Here is an 18,927-nt window from a genome sequence, read left to right as displayed (position 1 = left end):
CTAACCGCAAATTCCAGATCCGACAGCTTAATTAGTCTTGATGTTGTGGATTAACATGGAGGCTCGTATGGTACATCCAATTAGTAAATATAAGATATAAGATATAAGATGTGCACTGCTAGGAAGGCAGATTGTGATAGGGGCTACCACTTGCGTGTTGCGGTACAAAGCAGTGGACGGCAAGGATAGCAAGCTTCAGGACCGTATCAGCATTATATTCCTGGTGTTGGAACGCAAGACTCTTCTGCCCCATCTATTGGGTAACTGACAGTGTCCAGCATATCTTCCAGTTCCAGACATGGCAATGTCAGTGTTATTGAAATTTTCACACGAGTGACATTTGACGGGACAAGAGTCTATGCAGTCACTAGAACACGGCATGGGGTTCCATCAAATAAGACTTGGAAATATGTTGAATATGATCATGAGAGCATGGTCATATGCTTCTGGAAACCCAATCTTGGTTTACGTTGTTGTAAATTAAAGACCTCCTTCAATGAATTTGCGATTGAATGTTATTTCTTGGGGGGTCTTATTTGTTGCACTGGAAATGGAATGTATGTAAGTTAGCTTCCAAGTAATGTTGATTGATTGTTTATCCAATAATGCAAAGTTCATCTGTTTTTCTGAGAAAAGGAACACAAAGTTATCTAAACAAATATTTGTTTCTACAATAAGGAATAGAGGTGCTCTTTTTTCTCATCTGTCCTATGACAGGGGGTGAGATCCATCCTTCCGAGGAACCGGACGAGTGGTTCTGACATGTATATCGACCGAAAATTTGTTTACAAGAGTAAACAAAAAAAGTCATATATGTTGAACTTAACTGAAATTACTTTGTTGTTTCTGCAATAACAAGTGCAGGACCAGGAAGGCAGTTTGTGACAGGGGCTGCCACTTGCTAGTAGCTTCAGTCTTAGGGTAAGCATATCACAGGACCACAAGATTTTTCTGCCCATCTACTGGGTAACTCACAGTATCCACCCATTCTTCAGAAATTGCAACTGTCACTGTTACTAGAATTTCCACACTGTGATGGCACCCCTTGTCGCACACACACACAAGTACCATTTGACAGGACTGGATCTCACCAAGTCTATGCATCCACTACAACACGGCAGGGAGTTCCATTAAATCAGAGTTGGAATTATTATTTTCCCTGCCTACGATCGAAGACAACATGTAAGAAGATCAGCTGTGGCATGTGGCTCTGTTCTTAAATGTGTTCTTTAATTCCATGACCGCGACGATTTCTTAGCGGCAAAGAGGGGAAAAGGCTATCTATCTATGTCTTTGCACAATCCTGAAGGGTAGATTATGAGAAACTGCAACAATGCCAATTATGCAGCTGGAAACTCAACCTAGAATGATGTTGCTGTAAAACTAAAACCACATCTCAATAAATTTGTGATGAAATTGGAGACCAATGGTTTTATGGGTCTTTCATATGCAAAAGAAAAGAAAATGCATGCAAGCTAGCTTCTCAGTGATAATCTTCATCCACTAACTGTATGTTCTCTGAAAATGTTTCTCAACAAGAAAAAGGCAGCCTTTTGTCACCTCTCACAGACTTATTTGTATCAAGAATTTACTACTCAAGTAATATTTTTCATCATAATTTATCAAGAGTAATGAGCAAACAAATAGATGGATGTAAGATTTCATACTTATTTGATGAAGTTGCTCCGCACCAGCAAGCAAGGCAGTTTGTACAAAGCATCTATACTTGGTTCGTATTGTTACAACAATAACTTTTACAGATATAAGTTAATACCACCATATTGTATCTATACCTCACACATCGTTTTCCTCTGACACCACACTCAATTCCTCCTCCGAGACCGCCGTCAGCTCGGAAGTGAAATGGTAAGAGTCCTCCACATGGATGTGTCCTTCGTCACAGAAAAACGGCCTCGAAGGCATCTGCAGGCCATCAACCCCAGCCTCCAGGATCTCAATGACCTCGCTCATCGTTGGCCGATCACGAGACCTCATCTGAATACACCATAATCCGACAACACACAGCTTCTTCTCCAGCTCGTGCATGTCGGCAGCAACTGGAGATATCTCGCCCGCTTCTTCCCGGGTCAGCTGGTCGTACACCCATGACGGATAGTACGCCTGGCTTGAGGACCCCATGTTTGGATCAGCGTTCCTTCTCCCGCCGGCCATCTCCAGCAACAGCATCCCGAAGCTGTACACGTCGGACTTGCTGGATTATGACGCCGAAGCTCCGGGATATCATCTCGGGGGCTATGTAGCCGACGGTTCCCCGGCATGGCGCTCAAAGGAACGAAACTGTCGCCCCTCGGGTACAGCTTGGCAAGCCCGAAATCTGCGACCTTTGGGACGAAATTGTTGTCGAGAAGGATGTTGTGCGGCTTAATGTCAAAGTGTAGAATCTGCATGTCGCACCCCTGGTGTAAGTAGTTGATCCCCCTGGCAATGCCCAGAGCGATCTCGTTGAGCTTGTCCCATGAGAAGCTCTTCTCAGTAGAGAAGATGTACTTGTCCAGAGAACCATTGGGCATGTACTCGTAGACTAAGGCCCTTTGCATTTCCTCCGAGCAGAACCCCATCAAAACGCACAACGTTGACGTGGTGGATCCTGCCGATGGTGGAGACCTCGCTGATGAAATCTTCTCCATTGCAATTTGAGTTGCCCTCTAGCATCTTGACGGCGACATGGGACCACCGCCTGGGAGTAGCATGCCCTTGTACACAGTGCCGTAGCCCCCTTGGCCCAATTTGTCTCTGAAATGGCTTGAGATTGCAACGATGTCTGTGTAGGCATACCTCGTTAGGGCCAATCATTTGTTGAATCCTGAGGAACTTCTCAACTGCATCAATTATGATCCTTGTTTTCCGAGTACTTGTAGGCTAGGAATATCCATACAGCCAGGGGTGCCAACAAGAACCTACATAGTACTCTGCCCAACAAGGCGACACATACAGATGTAAGCTAGATACTTATGTCCAAGATTTTGTCCATGATGATTAAAAGCATGTAAATTCAATTTTGAAACTAAAAGGAATATAATTCTCACGTACCGAAAAAGAACTTGGGGACAGCAATCACCGATAATATGGTCACAACAACCAAAACAAACGGTGTTGTGTAGTAGTGATCGTTGGAGTACTGAGTCACGCATTCTAAGAAGTGCACTTCACTCCAGAAAAAAGCATGAGTCCAGTTCACGCATGCTTGCACCAGATGATTGCTCCTTGAAGTAGCTGCAGATCATATCATTTAAAGAAATTGATTTAGAACGGAGCACGGTTCTTGGATTCCATTTGCATACTAATTCAATCCCATTTGCAAACAACAACAGTGTTCGACTTTGCCACCATGTAATTCGACTATGTGTTCTATTCTGGACGGTTGTTTTAAAATTTGACATAATCTAACCTGTGCCCGACATGGATGGAGTAGTGCAATTGATTAACAGACCTTTGCTACCAATTAGCATTAAGTGTGTAAGTACAAGATGAATTAATGACGAGTGTGTAGGTGCTCTACTAAAGATGGGCTTAATAGCCCGACATTAATTCTTGATAAAAGTAGAGAGTAGAGAAACTAAATTAGGGAGGAAACTGAACCACAGGGTGATCACCTGATTGAATTGTTGAGGCATAAATTGATGTTTTTTCTTAACTTCATAGAAGCAGAAGGCCCCGTGGTGTCCACAGGAAATTGGACAGTAAACCCCTTACTTATGACTTGTATGATATCTGCATAACTTGCATTCTGTAGCTGTAGCCAATCAGGAGAATACTCGTTACCAAATGGAATATTGGCCAGGCATCCACAATAAGGCTCAAGATCTTCAACCATACACCCGTAATAAGACACCCAGACATAAACATGTGAATTTTTGGCACTCAGGCAAGCAACGGGCTTGTATGCACTATTCTTCGCTACTGCTCGTGAACAATTAGCAAAACATGCTCTGTAGTAGCTTTGAGTGACCAAATAACGAAGGCCAGGTGGTGAAACTGAATCAATTTCGCCAAAGTATCCATAGGCCAGGTGATTCCTCTGTGGAAGAGGGCAGTTGCTACTGGTATTGAAGTTGGGATCCACGACCCAGAAGTAGGAACCGGTGTAGTTGATGGCAGTCACATAGTATGTTCCTGTGTTGATGTGAATTGTAGCCTTGCTACTGGTGCAACCCAGCTCGTATGCTTCAACACCACACTCACCAGGATCACCTCGCCGACGAAAAGGAGGTCGTATGTCTTGCAGATGCCCACAGGAGAAAGGTGTGCACCCATCGTCTAGTCCTTGGACATGATCTGCTGCAAGAACTGCAACGAGGGAGAAGACAGTTAAGGATTGCAGGGTAATAGAACGATGAAATGCACCGGGGTTCCCCATGAAAGCTTTCTCACAGATGCACTAGGGATTTGATATCCTAGTTTAGTTCTGTTAAGAGTGCTAAGGGGGGCAAGGGATCGACATCGACTAGTTGATCATATCCAGCTGTATATACCAATTAATGGTGTGATTGGGATATGGATTATGACTTCATTGGTATATACATGACGCTCAAAAGAGGAAGATATTCTCTCGATTGTGTAGCTAGGACTAGAAGACGACCCAAGACTTGGAGTCTTCTGTACCATCAATGTTTCCAGAGATTTTCCACACTGTGACAGCTGCCAATAGACTGGACAGTAGGCTGAACCAAGTCTGCAATCACATTAAATCCACAAGAGCATGGCATGGACTATCAATTTAAACACTATCCTCATCATCAGTAGAGCATGACTGTGACTGCTTACCTATAGATGGTGGGGAATAAGTGTTGTTTCTTTTTGCATTGTCCACTCCACTTCTTCTTCTTCTTCCTCTCCATCTCAGTTACAATTGTACGGAAAGATGCGTAAATTACTTGCCATAGCCCTGCTGCTGCTGCTGCCTCTGATCAACCACGGAATCTACTTGGCAACGGCATGGGACGATAAAGATTTCTTCAAATACTGCCCACCATCCCAGTGCAGCGAACACGGCCCAGAGATCAGGTATCCTTTATGCCTTGAATCCAGCAATACATCATCATGTGGTTGTGGTGACAGAACAACCAGGAAGTTAGCATGCTCTGGTCAAGACACCATCCTTTTTCACCCCGTTCTTGGCCCATACAATGTTAGCGCCATAGATTACAGGCGTTCTTCAATGAAGATTATCCCGCTTGTAGACCCATGTTTGGTGCTCAAGCAGAAGCTCGTCATCTCCAGAAACTCATCATCTCCACAAGTTGATGTTTTCAATGATGAGATGCCAAGTAGTGACCGATTTTTCATCCGGAGTTCTCCAACAGCCCTGGTGCACTGTTCAAGAGAGTTCGCACCTGGTGCTGCCGATGGGATTGTTGGCCCAGTCTCCTGCCTTAGCAACACAACCCACTTCTTTTATTTGGTGGCTGGTTATGAAGACATGTCTCTTCTTCCGTTGGACTGCAAGGTCATCACAGTCTCAGATAATGTCCGTGGCGATCTGATACCCATGTATTGGACTTGCAGTCCATTATTCGACCCAGGGTACTTCAAGAAACAAGCAGAAACATTCCTCGGTTCTGCTGAGACCGAGGTGTGTTGGGAAGATTACGATTGCAGACAATGTGAGCGCAGTGGGCGACGCTGCGCTTTCAGCTCAGAACGGAATGAACAATTCTGTATGCCTGGCGGTATGATCAATTCTAACTCTCTAGAACCATGTTTAATTGCATCATCCTGTTTTATTTGTAATGAAGTTTTGAAGTCTAAAACTAGAATTGAGTGAGTGGAAAAAAGGAGAGAGAGGAAAGTATTAAATGGAGAGAGTTGACTAATCATAGACTTAAAATTTCACTCTATAATTTCAGGTGTTTGAATCTCCACGAGAATTTCTGTCAACTATTGTCCTTTCAAAATAGCACCACAAATTATTTAAGTAGCCTTCTTGAGCAAGCACAGTGACCTAAGCACCTGAACTCATAAAAAGTCTGAAAAATTATTGGGGAAAGAAATAATGTTTTGTTCATCTATTAAACACTCGCCTTATAAAATTTATTCATCTATACAACACTCAACTAATCCTTTGGAGATATCAGTCCAATACTTTGGTACAAATTCACAAACACAATTTCAATACAAACAGAATCCTAAAGCATAATACTTCTGAACAACAAAAGAAAACAGAAATGAGTGTGCAAATTATCATTTTTATAAAAAATATAATAAACCTTCCATTCAGGTCAACATTTTACCAACCGGATAATGTCTAGCAAGCCCCAGTGCTCTATCTATGAAGCCTGCCATTCAGGTCAGCGACCCATCCAAGAACCAACCCTTGCCAAGTTTTCCAGGAAGCGCATTACAGAGCCAAGCCGAAAGCAAGGAAACCAGCAAAAAACCATCGACAGCACAATCTTCAACCGGTACCACATCCTCTGTAACATAACACAACAACCAAAGCACGCATAAAAATAGAACAGTTGGTAGGCTGTGTTTCCTTTTGTAATGGGATCTTGAGTAACGTCATTGTCTAAGTTCAGTGTAAAGCTTGGCCAGTACCACAGTATGTTCATGACATTCTCTTCTAGATATGAAGACATGTGGTTCTCCTATATGCTCTCCAAAAATGAAATATGGTTGGTCAGTTGTGACAAAGATTTTCTCTTTCAAAAAGGCCGAAAGATTACTGTTTCTTTGTTTATCATCAAACATTAAAAGCTCTATTGTATCACCGCTAGGGAAATGTATGGCACCAACGGTAGACAACAACGAAAGCAATTTGACAGTTCTACAAAAAAAATCAAGAAGTATTAAGTCATTTATATTTCCTAAACCATCATTGGAGTCTAATTCTCTTTTCTGGTATCTGCAGGTTCCCGTATCAAAGTCATCGCAGGTACTACTTGATTTATACTCTATCGTATTTATATTTGTATTGTTCCTGTACCATTTTAATTTCAAAATTTGTATTATGCAAATCCCTATTGTTGGCTGCTCTGAACCATGACGTGCTCTTATCTGAATATCCACATAAAACTAAGTATGGGCTTTTAATTCCCAGTGGAATATGCTGATGTCATATTGTTTGTTTATTCAGCTACGTCATCGGTGGCCGCATTTGTTGTTCTTTTGTTAACGGTGGCCACTGTGCTTTATCTTTCACTCAAGACAAGATATAACGCGGAGATACATTTGAAGGTTGAAATGTTTCTCAAGACATATGGAACATCGAAACCCACGAGGTACACTTTCTCTCAAGTTAAGAAGATGGCAAGACGGTTTAAGGAAAAAGTAGGGCAGAGAGGATTTGGAAGTGTCTACAAAGGCAAGCTACCAAATGGAGTGCCTGTGGCAGTCAAGATGCTAGAGAACTCTACAGGAGAGGGAGAAGTATTCATCAACGAAGTTGCAACCATCGGACTAATCCACCATGCCAATATTGTCCGCCTCCTGGGATTTTGTTCCGAAGGAATGAGACGGGCTCTTATTTACGAATTCATGCCTAACGAGTCACTGGAGAAATACATATTCTCTAATGACCCTAACATTTTTCAGAACCTTCTGGTACCAGACAAGCTGCTAGATATTTCTTTAGGCATCGCCAGAGGAATGGAGTACCTGCATCAAGGGTGCAACCAGCGCATCCTCCACTTTGACATCAAGCCTCACAACATCCTGCTCGACTACAACTTCAACCCAAAGATCTCAGACTTTGGCCTTGCCAAGTTGTGCGCGAGGGACCAAAGCATCGTCACCTTAACCGCAGCAAGAGGCACAATGGGCTACATTGCACCAGAGCTATATTCCCGGAACTTTGGGGGAGTATCGTACAAGTCGGACGTGTTCAGTTTCGGCATGCTGGTGTTAGAGATGGTGAGCGGAAGGAGGAACTCAGACCCAAGTGTTGAGAGCCAGAACGATGTTTACCTCCCGGAGTGGATCTACGAGAAAGTGATCAATGGGGAGGAGTTGGCGCTTACTCTGGAAGCGACTCAAGAAGAGAAAGAGAAGGTGAGGCAGCTGGCGATGGTGGCACTGTGGTGTATTCAGTGGAACCCGAGAAACCGGCCGTCGATGACGAAGGTGGTTAACATGCTAACAGGGAGGCTGCAGAGTCTGCAGATGCCACCAAAGCCTTTCGTCTCATATGAGAATGAACCTGTGCTGTAATAAATCAGAGGAGGAACTACCATACTCTGTCAGCATTCAGGGACTGGTATATATACTCTGCCAACACTGCATCTGGAGGTGTATGAATAATCACTGGTCAGCGGTCACTACCACTGTAATACAGGATTTGTAGTTGGACTTGTATTTTAACAGCTACTCCCATATTTATCTCTACATAAGTTGCGAATAGCTCGTGTAAAATTCGATACTCTGCTGATTACCTTAATTATCGCTGCATTGCAGTCCGTCCACATCCGACAGTTAGTGACGGAACTTTTCCTTCCCAGCACAAAGTGAATGTGATCCACATTCACACATTTTCACTTGCACATCAGGTAAAATGCCACCATTGAATCGGAATTCCATTTGAGCATTTTCAATTCGAGCTTCGATCATTTGAGTATGATAACAGACTAGTAAATCAGAAACTGTGGGAGGGAGAGGAGTGATGTACCTCTTGATATTATTGGAATATGAGAGGAATCGAAGCTCGGCTAGCTGCTGCTTGCTGCCGTTGGGATTGGGGGGACTGCTGCTGCGGTGACTGCTCCCTGCCGGCTGCGGTTGCTTCTGCTGCTGGGTTTGGGTGACCGGCGCATGCTTGCTGCCGTTGGGAGCGGACGGGGCGGCAGAAGTGGTGGGCGGCGGCCGGCGTCATCGTCGGCGGCGGTGGGCGGAGAAGCGTGGAGGCGGCTGGGAATGGATAGCATCCGTGTGCACGGCCCATAGTGGGCCCTGCGTGAAGCCTACTTCTAACAACAAGGCCAGAGCCCATCACCTTTCCCGGGCCGATCGAGGTCCAACATTGCTCACTTCTCTTTTTTTTTAAATGTTTTTTTAACTCGTTGTGTCGAATAGTTTGAGGAAACAAACATCTTCTTCCCACCCCAACATCTATGTTTGCCCTGATCACCGCCGCCATCCACCTCAAATGATCCATCGAACCAGCATCGGCCGGACCGTCGTCTCTCTCCACCCATGACTGATGTTTGATGTCACCTTCTCCTCTCGGTCTCGAATGGCCCTTTGCCATTGCCTTCGTTCGTTTGCCCCCACCCCGGCCTTCCCTCTTACCTCGCCTTCTCATATTCTAATGAGCCATTCCGCACCCGCATTCACCGCCAATTTTGCGTCATCGCCTTTATTTACGTTGTTGGGTCATCACCGACTCAGGTTCAGTCCTTTTGTTGCATCATCCCCCCCACCACCACCAATCGTCCACCACCGCCTCACCTCCTATCAGCCGCCATGGGGCACTCTACCTCCACCTTGGTGGTGCCACTCTAGCTTCTTTTATGGCCCAGGACGACACGCCAATGCATGTTTGATAAACAATTCGACACAGTGAGACTTGAAAAGGGTTTACACCCCCCACCCTCCCCCCTTAAAAAAAGAGTTTACCACATGGGAAGAAAACATTCGGACACATGGGACTTAAATGGATTGCGGCCACTACGCCCATTCACATAGGTATGCTTTTTTTCTTTCTTGGAATTGTGCTTAAAATATAAATTATAATCCAATCTATAATGAAAAGGAGTAAAGTATTCACTTGTTAAAAAAATCATAAAAATAATTACTTTAAAAATGTTCTTATTTTATATAAAACTTAATGCAATTGACACAATGTTCACGTATACTAAAAAATATTGTTATAATTTGCAAAAGTGTTCATCCCTTTTTAAAACATCTACTTTTAGAATGTTGACTTGTTCGAACAGGATGTTCTTTCAATTTCAACGAGTGTTCATGTCCCTCAAAAAAATGTTCATGTAATCATGATCACATATTTAAGAAAAGAGTCATGCATTTCTCAATAAATACGTATATATATTTTACACAAAAAATATGTAGAGGCAGAAAATGGAGAAAGGGAGAAAAGAGGGGGCGGGGGTGCGGGAGAAAAAGAAAAGGGAAAACCCAAAAAAAAGTAAGAAGGGAACAATGAAAATACTAACATGATACACAAGAAAAGACAAACAAAAACTGAAAACCCCTTACAGGTTTGGGTCCATGTAGGTCACTTTGTTGTTTCCGTGCTACATACTTCTATAGGCGGCAAATACCATTTTGGGCCCATCATGTTTGCATAAAAGGTTATCATGATCCGTTTCCTTGAAAAAAAAGAGGTTATCTTTATCTTTATCTTTCTTTATCTTTACCTCCCTCCCTAATAATAAAGCAAATACGGTTTTTGGTCGTCCGTCTTGAAAATTACCCCTAAAGTTTGCATAAATTAGCCACCATGCCATCGGTAAGTAATAGAAAACGTTTCATAAAGCAAAAAACCTTTGACTGGGCCGGCCCATGTAAAAACAACCTATATTACGCTCTCCATGCTGGGAGAATATCCAACACACCGTATGGGCCGGCCCATGCACAGGCGCCTGCTTTTAGTTCCATTTATTTATTTCTTTTCAGTTCCGTTTTATTTTTTTATTTTAAATAACTTAGAACTTCAAATAATCTTTAAAATTTTAATAAACTAAAAATTATAAATCAACACATTTCAAAAATTAAAATGTTTGTGACTTCAAAAACTGCTCGCATATACAATAAAATGTTTGCAATTTTAGAAAAATATTTGTACAATAAGAAAAGTCCATGATCTCAAATACAATTCCATGTATTAAAAATTATTAAAGGCATTTAACAAAATTCTTAATTTCTAATTCAAAATATGTTAATGCATTTAAAAAATGTCCTAATATTTTAAAAATAGCTAAAGCCTGTTTTGATTGTTTCTTTTTTTATTTAAATTTTTCCGTTCCATTTTTTTTATTTATAATTTAAATAATTTAGAATTACAAAAACTTTTGCATACTAAAAAATAGGAATTTTGAATTAAAATGCTGACGGATTTTTATTTCGAATTAAAAATAGGATTCAAAAAAGCGCCGGAATTTTATATATTTTTTTTTCAAATTCCAAAACAATGTCCATGAATTTCTTCATTACATATAAGTTTTCTCTTCCCGGGGAAGTGGAATATTTTTCAAATAGGGTAGTCGACATATTACAACATCATTTTCTTCATTTCATAGTTTGCCACTACCGTTTTCTTCATTACATATAGATTTTCTCTTCCCGGGGAAGTGGAATATTTTTCAAATAGGGTAGTCGACATATTACAACATCATTTTCTTCATTTCATAGTTTGCCACTACTTTGTGCAGCAGTATGTGGCTCAGCCTTATGTAGGAATTATACATCATTACAATCATTTTCGCATCATCTTAATCAGTCAATTTAGATTTCCGTTCGTCTAAAACTGAAAATTATATTATATGGCATCGTCGACAGATAACAGTAGCCTTTCGACCAATTCTATATTACATGATAGTTTTTGTTGCATGATGTACCTCAAACAACAAGTTACATGTAGAAATCAGACAATTCGTAATATGTTTTGTATCATTTCAATCCATCATGGTATATTTTCTCTTGTGTGAAACTGAAAAGTTGCTTAAATAGCAAAATTTACATATGCTATCAGTCCTGCTTCATTTGTTGATGTCAAAGTTGTCTCTGCAGCAGTATGTAGCTCCTCCAAAAATTTATTTGTACAAATGATACAATTTTAGCAGGTTTAGATAACCTTTTTATTCATTACTGTAAATTTCCATATCCTATAAACTGAAACATTTTTAAAATAAGATAAAAGTCATATTACAACAACCTTTCCTTTATTTCATGCTTCGGGGTTAGTCTCTGCAGCAGTATGTAGCTCCTCTTATATAGGAATCATACATCTGTAGCACCATTTTCGTAGCCTCTCGATTCAACACTCTAGATTTTCACTTCATGTGAAAATGAAAACATATTTACATAGCATCCCGACATATTCCACTCGCCTTTCATTCATTTCAATCTTCAAGAGTAGTTATCGATGCATTATATACCTCACACAACGACTTAAATGTGGAAATCGGACAACTTGTAATATGTTTTGTACAATTCCGTACCATCATGTTATATTTTTCTCTTATGTGAAACTGAAAAGTTGTTTAAATGGTGAAATCGACATATGCTATCAGTACTGCTTCATTTGTTGCTGTCAAAGTTGTCTCCGCAGCAGTATGTAGCTCCTCCAAAAACTTATTTGTACAAATGATATAATTTTAGCACATTTTCTTAATCTTTTCATTCATTACTGTATATTTCCCTACCGTGTAAACTGAAACATTTTTCAAACAGGATATAAGTCATATTACAACAACCTTTCCTTCATTTCATACTTCGGGATTAGTCTTTGCAGCAGTATGTGGCTCCTTTTATATAGGAATCATACATCTTTAGCACCATTTTCGTAACCTCTTTATTCATCACTCTAGATTTTCACTTCATGTGAAAATGAAAACATATTTTTATAGCATCTCCACATATTCAACTCACCTTTCCATCATTTCAATCTTCAAGAGCAGTTACCGTTGCATTATATACCTCACACAACGACATACATGTGAAAATCGGACAACTTGTAATATTATTCGTATTGTTTCGGTACAACATGGTATATTTTATCTTATGTGAAAATATATTTTTTAAATAGACAAATCGACATATGCTACTAATCACGCTTCATTTCTTGCTTCCGAATATGTCTCTACAGCAAGATGTAGCTCCTCCAACAACTTATATATGAAATGATATCATTTAACACTTTTCTGGTAACCGTTTTCTTCATTACATATAGATTTTCTCTTCCCGGGGAAGTGGAATATTTTTCAAATAGGGTAGTCGCCATATTACAACATCATTTTCTTCATTTCATAGTTTGCCACTACTTTGTGCAGCAGTATGTGGCTCAGCCTTCTGTAGGAATTATACATCATTAGAATCATTTTCGCATCATCTTAATCAGTCAATTTAGATTTCCGTTCGTCTAAAACTGAAAATTATATTATATGGCATCGTCGACAGATAACAGTAGCCTTTCGACCAATTCTATACTACATGATAGTTTTTGTTGCATGATGTACCTCAAACAACAACTTACATGTAGAAATCAGACAATTCGTAATATGTTTTGTACCATTTCAATCAATCATGGTATATTTTCTCTTGTGTGAAACTGAAAAGTTGCTTAAATAGCAAAATTTACATATGCTATCAGTCCTGCTTCATTTGTTGATGTCAAAGTTGTCTCTGCAGCAGTATGTAGCTCCTCCAAAAATTTATTTGTACAAATGATCAATTTTAGCACGTTTAGATAACCTTTTTATTCATTACTGTAAATTTCCATATCCTATAAACTGAAACATTTTAAAAACAGGATAGAAGTCATATTACAACAACCTTTCCTTTATTTCATCCTTCGGGATTAGTCTCTGCAGCAATATGTAGCTCCTCTTATATAGGAATCATACATCTGTAGCACCATTTTCGTACCCTCTCGATTCAACACTCTAGATTTTCACTTCATGTGAAAATGAAAACATATTTACATAGCATCTCGACATATTGCACCCGCCTTTCCTTCATTTCAATCTTCAAGAGTAGTTATCGATGCATTATATACCTCACACAACGACTTAAATGTGGAAATCGGACAACTTGTAATATGTTTTGTACAATTTCGTACCATCATGGTATATTTTTCTCTTATGTGAAACTGAAAAGTTGTTTAAATGGTGAAATCGACATATGCTATCAGTACTGCTTCATTTGTTGCTGTCAAAGTTGTCTCCGCAGCAGTATGTAGCTCCTCCAAAAACTTATTTGTACAAATGATATAATTTTAGCACATTTTCTTAATCTTTTCATTCATTACTGTATATTTCCCTACCGTGTAAACTGAAACATTTTTCAAACAGGATATAACTCATATTACAACAACCTTTCCTTCATTTCATACTTCGGGATTAGTCTTTGCAGCAGTATGTGGCTCCTTTTATATAGGAATCATACATCTTTAGCACCATTTTCGTAACCTCTTTATTCATCACTCTAGATTTTCACTTCATGTAAAAATAAAAACATATTTTTATAGCATCTCCACATATTCAACTCACCTTTTCATCATTTCAATCTTCAAGAGCAGTTACCGTTGCATTATATACCTCACACAACGACTTACATGTGAAAATCGGACAACTTGTAATATTATTCGTATTGTTTCGGTACTACATGGTATATTTTATCTTATCTGAAAATATATTTTTTAAATAGACAAATCGACATATGCTACTAATCACGCTTCATTTCTTGCTTCCGAATATGTCTCTACAGCAAGATGTAGCTCCTCCAACAACTTATATATGAAATGATATCATTTAACACTTTTCTCGTAACCGTTTTCTTCATTACATATAGATTTTCTCTTTCCGGGGAAGTGGAATATTTTTCAAATAGGGTAGTTGCCATATTACAACATCATTTTCTTCATTTCATAGTTTGCCACTACTTTGTGCAGCAGTATGTGGCTCAGCCTTCTGTAGGAATTATACATCATTAGAATCATTTTCGCATCATCTTAATCAGTCAATTTAGATTTCCGTTCGTCTAAAACTGAAAATTATATTATATGGCATCGTCGACAGATAACAGTAGCCTTTCGACCAATTCTATACTACATGATAGTTTTTGTTGCATGATGTACCTCAAACAACAACTTACATGTAGAAATCAGACAATTCGTAATATGTTTTGTACCATTTCAATCCATCATGGTATATTTTCTCTTGTGTGAAACTGAAAAGTTGCTTAAATAGCAAAATTTACATATGCTATCAGTCCTGCTTCATTTGTTGATGTCAAAGTTGTCTCTGCAGCAGTATGTAGCTCCTCCAAAAATTTATTTGTACAAATGATCAATTTTAGCACGTTTAGATAACCTTTTTATTCATTACTGTAAATTTCCATATCCTATAAACTGAAACATTTTTAAAACAGGATAGAAGTCATATTACAACAACCTTTCCTTTATTTCATCCTTCGGGATTAGTCTCTGCAGCAGTATGTAGCTCCTCTTATATAGGAATCATACATCTGTAGCACCATTTTCGTACCCTCTCGATTCAACACTCTAGATTTTCACTTCATGTGAAAATGAAAACATATTTACATAGCACCTCGACATATTGCACCCGCCTTTCCTTCATTTCAATCTTCAAGAGTAGTTATCGATGCATTATATACCTCACACAATGACTTAAATGTGGAAATCGGACAACTTGTAATATGTTTTGTACAATTTCGTACCACCATGGTATATTTTTCTCTTACGTGAAACTGAAAAGTTGTTTAAATGGTGAAATGGACATATGCTATCAGTCCTGCTTCATTTGTTGCTGTCAAAGTTATCTCTGCAGCAGTATGTAGCTCCTACAAAAACTTATTTGTACAAATGATATAATTTTAACACATTTTCTTAATCTTTTCATTCATTACTGTATATTTCCCTACCGTGTAAACTGAAACATTTTTCAAACAGGATATAACTCATATTACAACAACCTTTCCTTCATTTCATACTTCGGGATTAGTCTTTGCAGCAGTATGTGGCTCCTTTTATATAGGAATCATACATCTTTAGCACCATTTTCGTAACCTCTTTATTCATCACTCTAGATTTTCACTTCATGTGAAAATGAAAACATATTTTTATAGCATCTCCACATATTCAACTCACCTTTCCATCATTTCAATCTTCAAGAGCAGTTACCGTTGCATTATATACCTCACACAACGACTTACATGTGAAAATCGGACAACTTGTAATATTATTCGTATTGTTTCGGTCCAACATGGTATATTTTATCTTATCTGAAAATATATTTTTTTAATAGACAAATCGACATATGCTAATAATCACGCTTCATCTCTTGCTTCCGAATATGTCTCTACAGCAAGATGTAGCTCCTCCAACAACTTATATATGAAATGATATCATTTAACACTTTTCTCGTAACTGTTTTCTTCATTACATACAGATTTTCTCTTCCCGGGGAAGTGGAATATTTTTCAAATAGGGTAGTCGCCATATTACAACATCATTTTCTTCATTTCATAGTTTGCCACTACTTTGTGCAGCAGTATGTGGCTCAGCCTTATGTAGGAATTATACATCATTACAATCATTTTCGCATCATCTTAATCAGTCAATTTAGATTTCCGTTTGTCTAAAACTGAAAATTATATTATATGGCATCGTCGATAGATAACAGTAGCCTTTCGACCAATTCTATATTACATGATAGTTTTTGTTGCATGATGTACCTCAAACAACAAGTTACATGTAGAAATCAGACAATTCTTAATATGTTTTGTACCATTTCAATCCATCATGGTATATTTTCTCTTGTGCGAAACTGAAAAGTTGCTTAAATAGCAAAATTTACATATGCTATCAGTCCTGCTTCATTTGTTGATGTCAAAGTTGTCTCTGCAGCAGTATGTAGCTCCTCCAAAACTTTATTTGTACAAATGATACAATTTTAGCAGGTTTAGATAACCTTTTTATTCATCACTGTAAATTTCCATATCCTATAAACTGAAACATTTTTAAAATAGGATAGAAGTCATATTACAACAACCTTTCCTTTATTTCATGCTTCGGGGTTAGTCTCTGCAGCAGTATGTAGCTCCTCTTATATAGGAATCATACATCTGTAGCACCATTTTCGTAGCCTCTCGATTCAACACTCTAGATTTTCACTTCATGTGAAAATGAAAACATATTTACATAGCATCTCGACATATTCCACTCGCCTTTCATTCATTTCAATCTTCAAGAGTAGTTATCGATGCATTATATACCTCACACAACGACTTAAATGTGGAAATCGGACAACTTGTAATATGTTTTGTACAATTTCGTACCATCATGGTATATTTTTCTCTTATGTGAAACTGAAAAGTTGTTTAAATGGTGAAATCGACATATGCTATCAGTCCTGCTTCATTTGTTGTTGTCAAAGTTGTCTCTGCAGCAGTATGTAGCTCCTCCAAAAACTTATTTGTACAAATGATATAATTTTAGCACATTTTCTTAATCTTTTCATTCATTACTGTATATTTCCCTACCGTGTAAACTGAAACATTTTTCAAACAGGATATAAGTCATATTACAACAACCTTTCCTTCATTTCATACTTCGGGATTAGTCTTTGCAGCAGTATGTGGCTCCTTTTATATAGGAATCATACATCTTTAGCACCATTTTCGTAACCTCTTTATTCATCACTCTAGATTTTCACTTCATGTGAAAATGAAAATATATTTCTATAGCATCTCCACATATTCAACTCACCTTTCCATCATTTCAATCTTCAAAAGCAGTTATCATTGCATTATATACCTCACACAACGACTTACATGTGAAAATCGGACAACTGGTAATATTATTCGTATTGTTTCGGTCCACCATGGTATATTTTATCTTATCTAAAAATATATTTTTTAAATAAACAAATCGACTTATGCTACTAATCACGCTTCATTTCTTGCTTCCGAATATGTCTCTACAGCAAGATGTAGCTCCTCCAACAACTTATATATGAAATGATATCATTTAACACTTTTCTCGTAACCGTTTTCTTCATTACATATAGATTTTCTCTTCCCAGGGAAGTGGAATATTTTTCAAATAGGGTAGTCGCCATATTACAACATCATTTTCTTCATTTCATAGTTGCCACTACTTTGTGCAGGAGTATGTGGCTCAGCCTTATGTAGGAATTATACATCATTACAATCATTTTCGCATCATCTTAATCAGTCAATTTAGATTTCCGTTCGTCTAAAACTGAAAATTATATTATACGGCATCGTCGACAGATAACAGTAGCCTTTCGACCAATTCTATACTACATGATAGTTTTTGTTGCATGATGTACCTCAAACAACAACTTACATGTAGAAATTAGATAATTCGTAATATGTTTTGTACCATTTCAATACATCATGGTATATTTTCTCTTGTGTGAAACTGAAAAGTTGCTTAAATAGCAAAATTTACATATGCTATCAGTCCTGCTTCATTTGTTGATGTCAAAGTTGTCTCTGCAGCAGTATGTAGCTCCTCCAAAAATTTATTTGTACAAATGATCAATTTTAGCACGTTTAGATAACCTTTTTATTCATTACTGTAAATTTCCATATCCTATAAACTGAAACATTTTTAAAACAGGATAGAAGTCATATTACAACAACCTTTCCTTTATTTCATGCTTCGGGATTAGTCTCTGCAGCAGTATGTAGCTCCTCTTATATAGGAATCATACATCTGTAGCACCATTTTCGTACCCTCTCGATCCAACACTCTAGATTTTCACTTCATGTGAAAATGAAAACATATTTACATAGCATCTCGACATATTCCACCCGCCTTTCCTTCATTTCAATCTTCAAGAGTAGTTATCGATGCATTATATACCTCACACAACGACTTAAATGTGGAAATCGGACAACTTGTAATATGTTTTGTACAATTTCGTACCATCATGGTATATTTTTCTCTTATGTGAAACTGAAAAGTTGTTTAAATGGTGAAATCGACATATGCTATCAGTCCTGCTTCATTTGTTGCTGTCAAAGTTGTCTCTGCAGCAGTATGTAGCTCCTCCAAAAACTTATTTATACAAATGATATAATTTTAGCACATTTTCTTAATCTTTTCATTCATTACTGTATATTTCCCTACCGTGTAAACTGAAACATTTTTCAAACAGGATATAAGTCATATTACAACAACCTTTCCTTCATTTCATACTTCGGGATTAGTCTTTGCAGCAGTATGTGGCTCCTTTTATATAG

The 18,927-nt window shown here is 38.4% G+C and overlaps 1 protein-coding gene and 1 pseudogene across 1 annotated transcript; one reads left to right on the top strand and one right to left on the bottom strand.

Moving 5' to 3' along the window:
* Positions 1 to 1,783: 1,783 nt before the first annotated feature.
* On the bottom strand, positions 1,784 to 4,417 carry LOC123423390 (annotated as a pseudogene).
* A 392-nt stretch (positions 4,418 to 4,809) lies between these two features.
* On the top strand, positions 4,810 to 8,420 carry LOC123423389 (rust resistance kinase Lr10-like; the record flags this gene model as incomplete). Its single annotated transcript, XM_045107835.1, is given in 3 exon segments — positions 4,810 to 5,690; positions 6,872 to 6,895; positions 7,097 to 8,420. Coding segments are annotated over 3 exon segments (1,978 nt in total), but the record flags the coding sequence as incomplete, so codon positions are not given.
* Positions 8,421 to 18,927: the final 10,507 nt, after the last annotated feature.

Source organism: Hordeum vulgare, unplaced genomic scaffold, assembly GCF_904849725.1.
Source record: "Hordeum vulgare subsp. vulgare unplaced genomic scaffold, MorexV3_pseudomolecules_assembly, whole genome shotgun sequence".
NCBI classification, from domain to species: domain Eukaryota; kingdom Viridiplantae; phylum Streptophyta; class Magnoliopsida; order Poales; family Poaceae; genus Hordeum; species Hordeum vulgare.
The sequence above is the reverse complement of the archived record's forward strand: the minus strand, read 5'-3'. Positions and strand labels throughout refer to the sequence as shown.